General features: G+C 54.1%; 1 protein-coding gene across 1 annotated transcript; it reads right to left on the minus strand.

Annotated features, from left to right (window-relative positions):
- Positions 1-3,710: 3,710 nt before the first annotated feature.
- LOC122374682 lies at positions 3,711-5,586 on the minus strand. Its single transcript, XM_043353572.1, has 2 exons — positions 3,978-5,586; positions 3,711-3,817 (listed from the first exon to the last, which is right to left on the minus strand). The coding sequence occupies exons 1-2, from the start codon at positions 5,584-5,586 to the stop codon at positions 3,711-3,713; spliced, it is 1,716 nt and encodes a 571-aa protein (XP_043209507.1).
- Between the last annotated feature and the right edge of the window lie 1,582 nt (positions 5,587-7,168).

Consider the following 7,168-nt stretch of genomic DNA (forward strand, 5'->3'; position numbering starts at 1 on the left):
CCTACGAGTAACAATTTAAGCCACTCGTGGCAATTGACAGCGAAGACCTAAACAGAAATCTACGTTATTTTTAGACTAAAAAACTTAAAACGAGTCCATCTTGTATATTAATGCCACTGTCGTCTGGAATACGTCTATTACGGAAACGGGTAGTATAAACCGGAATAGTGACTGATCAGACATGATATATTTTGCAAACGAGGACAACATACCGAACACAATGCCGCAAAGGAACATAACACTGGATCTAAATTATCTCAACCTGAGGAAACTAAATAATAAATGCCACAGCCTTTTCATATCACCGAATACTTCAATTAACTAGATGATCTTCTTTTTTCAACGAGCAAATGTATTATGCATTGTTTGGCGAATCGTAAACAAAACGCATACTCTTCACAGCCACGATGGCTAGGAACACATAGCGGCTTGTCTGCCCCTGAGACACTGAACGTACACCGATTTTCAGCTAAATCGAAAGACCCCGCCGTTTACCGTTAAAATGTTAGTTGGCCGTTAATTCGTTAACGGTGCAAAATACCACCCCAAAGAGGTACATTTTCAGAATAAGCGCATCGAGGAGGCCCTGTACACCGATTTTCAGCCAAATCGAAAGACCCCGTCGTTTCCCGTTAAAATGTTGATTGGCCGCTTACTCGTTAACGGTGCAAAATACCACCCCAAAGAGGTACATTTTCGGAATCAGCGCATCGAGGAGGCCCTGTATACCGATTTTCAGCTAAATTGAAAGACCCCGCTGTTTCCGGTTAAAATGTTAATTTAGCCGTTAACTCGTTAACGGTGCAAAATACTGCCCCAAAGAGGTACATTTTCGGAATCAGCGCATCAAGGAGGCCCTGTATACCGATTTTCAGCTAAATCGAAAGAACCCGCCGTTTCCCATTAAAATGTTAATTGGTCGTTAACTCGGTTACGGTGCAAAATACCACCCCAAAAAGGTACATTTTCGGAATCAGCGCATCGAGGAGGCCCTGTACACCGATTTTCAGCTAAATCGAAAGACCCCGCCGTTTCCCGTTAAAATGTTAATTGGTCATTAACTCGTTAACGGTGCAAAATACCATCCCAAAGAGTCATATTTTCGGAATCAGCGCATTGAGGAGGCCCTGGATACCGATTTTCAGCCAAATCGAAAGACCCCGAAATATGCTGCTGTGAGGATGATATTCGTTGCTGCTGATTTGACAGACGTCGCCAAAACCTTGCATTTGTATCAAATGCGTCATGCTGGCTTACATGTGAATTAGTTTGCATCGTTTGCATTCTGTTCGCGAACCTGTCAGTAAGATTATCAGCACTAATTATCGCACAGGATTGGTTTTTACTTTTTATGGTCGTCAACGTTGAGTTCAAGTGTCGTCATTTTAGCCAAATATTCGTGCTGATTGGTGGTATTGTGCCTGTCGCCACGTGTCCTCTGGTATTTCACACGCCAACGACACTTATTTAGCCGGATGATAGACAAGGACTGTAGGAGAGCGATGGGTAGATAAGGATGGTGAGGAAGACGCCAGCCGCTGCCCGATTCCAGCCTCTCGATGGCGAGACCACTGTAATCGGACAGATCAACCGATACTCCGGCGCCTCGATGGCAAGGGTAGCCGGAGCCGACTGGTCGCACCCCTGTCTGAGCGGAGACCCCGCACCCGAGCCTCGATGGCAAGACCCGGGGAACGAGTTTAAGCTCAGTGACTCGATGGCGAGACACTGTGGCCGCCTCCCTCACACACCCCGGAATAGGCCGTGTTATGAGTCCCGGATGAAAGGAAATGATCGGCTACTCGCACGCTATGAAGACTCGCTGCTGTTCACTGTCCCGTCCCCTTTTCCACTGGTCCAGCTCCTCTCCACACCAGTTAAGATATTTTCACTTGCTGTATTGTGCACCACCACCACACCACAGCCAGAGCACCACTTCCACCCACACAGCGAGCACTTCCCCGCCGAGCATCCAGAACGAACTCGCCCTCGAGCCCCGTGCGCCGACCCGAGGTCACCTCGCCGGCGCCCCGAGGGCAGGAGCCCACACAACCAATCACCGGGCTGCTTGCTATGGGGCCAGCTCAGTGCCGGCATAGCCCCAGGCGCCACGTGGTCGGCCGGCCGCCACATGGCCCGCTCGGAGGTCCGGGCGGCCCGGCCTGCAGCCGCCGGTGCTAACATCCCCCCGCACCGTGTTGCACTGCAGGGCAACACTCACGAAAGGTAACCGGCGTGCTGCCGTACACATCGCGTCGCTAACGCATATAAACCATTTCACATTCCAACAAATACGATGCTATTTCTTGAAACACCAGCAATTATAACATGAAACAAAAGAAAGAAAAAAAAAACACTTCCAGTTTCCACTTCGTGAAACAAGGATTAATGATGGGGATCAGTGGTATATCCGCACCGACGCACCAAGGCAACTGGCGACGTCATCACTGTTAGACGAATCGCTGCCGCCCAAGCAGAAACCGCCACATCCGGGGAAGCTACCGCCCGGGCTGGTGTAGCCGAGGAGGTTGCCGCCACCCGTGCTGAGGCGGCCGAGGAGGCCCCCGCTGCCTGCGCCGAGGCCACTGCAGCGCTCGCGGAGGCTAATGCCTCCCACGTTGGAGATGGAGAGACGCTGGAGAGCCTCCAGAGGACCCTAGGTCCTCTAGTGCTTGATAGCGATTTGTCAGGATCGTGTAATTCCCGCTGGTTTATCTCACGGTTGCGGAGATGCCTATGTTTTTGTCTCTCCCAGCCCCTCGATGGCGAGGCCACTGGGAGTAGACGGATGGGTCGATGGTGTTCGACCTCTCGTTGGCGAGATGACCTGGGCGTCACTTGATTCCGACGCCAAAGTCACTGACAGTCCTCTTCTAGGAAGCATAGCTTGATTGCAGGTCTGGTGTAGATTCTCCCGCCAGAGGTTCTCAGTTCAGCAGACCTCACTATGCCGTCTTCTCCAGGAAATACTCTTGTGATACGAGCCAATGGCCACGACCCCCTGGGCATATTTGTGTCTGTCATGAGAACCAGATCCCCCACGCGTAGGTTTCTGGTTTCTCGGTGCCACTTGCTTCTGCGCGACAAAGTTGGCACGTATTCTCGCGTCCATCTCCGCCACACGTGCTCAGCGACTGCTTGAGCTTGTCTCCAACGCCGACGACTGCTCAAGTTTCCGTTTCTTGTCAGAACTGGCGCAAGATGATGAGAAGCGTGACCCAACAGAAAGTGATTGGGTGTGAGCGCCTCGGCGTCAGTTGGGTCGGAGCTTACGTAGGTAAGCGGCCGACTGTTCACCATGTGTTCAACTTCTGCAAACACGGTCAGCAGAACTTCGTCCGTCAATACCTGTGAGCCGACTACGACTTGCAGGCACGTCTTTACAGATCTGACCATGCGCTCCCACACCCCACCCATGTGGCTTGCGGCTGGTGGATTGAAGCGCCAGTCAATTTCGTAGGAACTCAGTTTCTCTGGCATCTGCGCCAGAACCCCTCGGAGCTCTTGACGAAGCTCACGGTTGCTGCCGACGAAGTTTGTCCCACGGTCTGAGAAGATGACTTCCGGCTGCGATCTACGAGCAAAGAATCTTCTGAGGGCCATGATACAACTGTCTGTATCTAATGAGTGGGCCACTTCTAGATGTACAGCTCGCGTCGCCAGACAAGTCACCAGCAGTCCGTATCGGGTCTCCGTTTTCCTGAATCTTTTCACATGCAGCGGCCCGAAGAAGTCGACACCAGCGTTTCGAAATGGCCGTCCAGCTTCGAGTCTCTCCCGAGGGAGATCAGCCATCCGCGGTGGCACAGGGGCGGCCCTGCGACGGCGACAGAAGGAGCAGTCACGAAGCTGCGCCTTGATGACTGAGCGTCCTTGCGGAATCCAGTACTTCTGGCGCACCAAGTTCAGCGTGTGCTCAGCTCCTGCATGACCATGACGAGTGTGTTCGTGCTTGATGACAAGCCGAGCCAGCTCACTTTGCCGTGGAAGGATGATTGGGTGTTTGGCTTCCTCCGAGATGCATGCCTTGCCGATGCGTCCCCCGACTCTGACCAGGCCGCCCTCGTCCTGAAACGGGGCCAGAGGAAGCAGAGAACTGGACGAAGGCAGCGGCCGTTGCTGCGTCAGACAGCGCACTTCTTCAGCATAGGACTGCGCCTGTTCCCTGGCAACGACCCACACCTCCGCTGCTTGCAGTTCCGAACGTGAGAGTGGTCCGGTGGCCTTCGGCAGCTGTCCTGAAAGACACGCCTTCATGTTGCGCGTAAAGCGCATCGTCCATCCAACGACTCGCTTGAACTTCCCCCAGGATGAAAACCTCGCTGGAATCGGTTCCTCTGATGTGCACTTGGTAGTCGTGAATACCAGCGCGTCCCGCATCTCTTCATCCTGTGCCAGCTGGGCTAGCTCCTCTTGAGGTGGCCACTGGCTGACGTCCTCCCTCAAGAAGGTGGGACCCGTCAGCCACCTGCCGTCCTGACTGAGCATGAGCACCGAAACCCCTCTGGAACAGTCTTCAGCGGGGTTGAGCTTCCCAGGAACGTGGAGCCAGCACGCGTTGTGGGTCAGCTCGTGAATCTCAGCCAGTCGGTTGGCCACGAAGGTCTTGAACCGTCGGGTTTCATTACCAAGGTACTGCTGAACGACCTTGCTGTCCGTCCAGCAGAAGATGTCATCCGGTGGCTGAGTGATCTCACCGAGGACGGTAGCCACCAGACGCGCTCCAAGAACGGCTGCTTGCAGCTCCAGACGGACAATTGATAGTCGCTTCAGTGGAGCGACTCGGCACTTGCCGATCAGGAAGCGACAGTGGTGTAACCCATCGCTCGAAGTTGTCCTCCAGTATGCCACAGCGCCGAACGCACTCTCTGACGCATCGCAGAACACATGAAGTTGGCGTCGCAGTGTCCCTGGGTCGCTGGGGTTCACGCAGCGTTGCATCACGACTTCGTTCAGCTTCTCTGCTTCACTCAGCCATTCCAACCATTGGCTCAGCTCAGGTTCGGGTAGTGGCTCGTCCCACTCCAGATGTTTCCACCAGAGTCGCTGCATCATCATCTTTGCTCTCACGGTAACAGGAGCAGCAATCCCCAGAGGGTCAAAGATTGTTGACACTTTGCTGAGCACACCACGCTTGGTTGCACTCACTTCTTTGGCTTGGAGACGAAACCCCAATGTGTCCTCGTCTTCCTCCCATGCGATGCCCAGCGTCTTTTCAGCGGTGTGCGAGCTCCTGAGACATAGGCTCGCAGAGGCGCTGGCTTTCTCACTCTCTGGAACGCCTTTCAGCACAGCGGGGGAACTGCTTCTCCACTTCGTGAGGTGAAAACCTCCTCTCTCCAGTGCCTCCTTCACGTCAGCGTACAGCTGTTTGGCGGCGTCTTCCGTCATGCAAGAGAACAGGCAATCGTCCATGTAGAACGACTTGGCCAGTTGCTCGGGACTTCTACTGAGAACCTTGTCTGTCTCCGCTCCATAGTCCAGAAGTGCCTTTCTCAGCACGTAGCTGGCCGTTGCCGGTGATGACTTCGCGCCAAAGATGACCACCTCCATCTGATAGACGTCGGGCTTGCGGTGGCGCTCCATATCTCGCCAAAGAAAGCTCGATGCAGGCTGGTCTTCTGTCCGGATCCTCACCTGATGATACATCTGCTTGATGTCCGCGGTCACAGCGATCAGACTTTCCCTGAAGCGCATGATCACCCCAGGAAGGCTTTGTAGTAGATCTGGACCTGTGATGAGCTTCGAGTTCAGTGATACACCTTGGTATGTTGCCGCAGCGTCAAAAACGATTCTCAGCTTCCCCGGCTTGTTCGGGTTCACTACTGCGTGGTGTGGCAGATACCAACGCTTCTCCTTCGGTTCGTCCGCTTCTTCTGCTGAGAGCTTCCTTGCGTGACCATCCTTCACATATCCGTCGATGATGGCTTGGTACCTTGTAGCCAGTTCTGGCTGCTTGTCGAGTTTCCTCTCGATGGACTGAAGACGTCGGTATGCTTGGTTCCAGTTGTCCGGCAACATCGGTTCGTCTTCACCCCACAGAAGTCCAGCTTCATATCTGTCCCCCACCTTCCTGGTCTGCTGATCCAAGATTCGCATAGCTCTGAGATCTTCTTGAGATCGTGCATCAGAGCTGTTGATCATGGTGCCGAAGGCCTCGGTCGTCCACCAGTCTTGGACCAACTCTTGCAGACCCTCCAGAGCGTCTTCGGGAGCACGTTGACGCACGAACATGACTTGCCGCATTGTGCTTGGAATCAGGGTGGATATCGATCCCGTCAGGGTCCAGCCAAAGTCTGTCCGGATAGCGACGGGCATTCCGGGGCCTCCCACCCTGACCTCTCGCTGCAGCACAGCTTCCAGAATGTTGGCACCAAGTAGGAGCTCGACGTGTGCGCCGTTGTACTGCTGTAGGTCCAGGTCCTGCAAGTGCTTCCAGCTGCGAAGCTGCTTGCTACTCATGCTGGGTGGGGCCACGTTCAACCTTGGCACAGACCACACCTCGGGCACGACGATTCGATTTCTGCTGGTCGCTGTGCTCAGAGGACTGACCGTCAGGTGAACTCGAAGAGACGACTGTCTGGTACCGCTTCCTTCGATGTTCTGTAGCTGCAGATTCTCTCGGACTCCAGGGACCCCAACCTCTTCCAAGACATCTTCACAGCAGAGCGATGTCTGCGCTCCCGGGTCCAGCAGTGCTACTACGTCTCTCTCCCCGTTTGGGCCGTGAATCCGCACCGGCACCAACTGCAGCAGTGTGTCTGTCGTCTCTGTGAGAGCCGTGCCGACGATGCGACTTCCTTCTCGTGCCACTGTTTTTGGTTCTGTTTGGCTTTCTTCATTACAAGCGGCGCTTCTGTCCACATGTATGAGTCGGTGATGAGATGCATTACTCATTCAAGTTGCATCGTCTTGCAGAGCGGCAATCCCTCATGAAGTGGCCCTTGTTCAGGCAGCCCAAACAGTCGTTCCTTGCTCACTACGACCAGCCTCTCCTCCACCGTCTTCGACTTGAACCGTGCAATCCTGAAGCTTGTGCTGTTCCTTGCACAGGACACAGAACCAGCGACGTCGGTTGTTTTCCGTCTGGGAAGACGTAGCCGACGTAGTCAGAGTGTTCGTCGCGCCGAGGTCTCCCGTGCACTCGCGGATGGCCTTTTTCTTTCTG

Source organism: Amphibalanus amphitrite, unplaced genomic scaffold (genome assembly GCF_019059575.1).
Source record: "Amphibalanus amphitrite isolate SeventyFive unplaced genomic scaffold, NRLGWU_Aamphi_draft 001694F_arrow, whole genome shotgun sequence".
Classification (NCBI taxonomy): domain Eukaryota; kingdom Metazoa; phylum Arthropoda; class Thecostraca; order Balanomorpha; family Balanidae; genus Amphibalanus; species Amphibalanus amphitrite.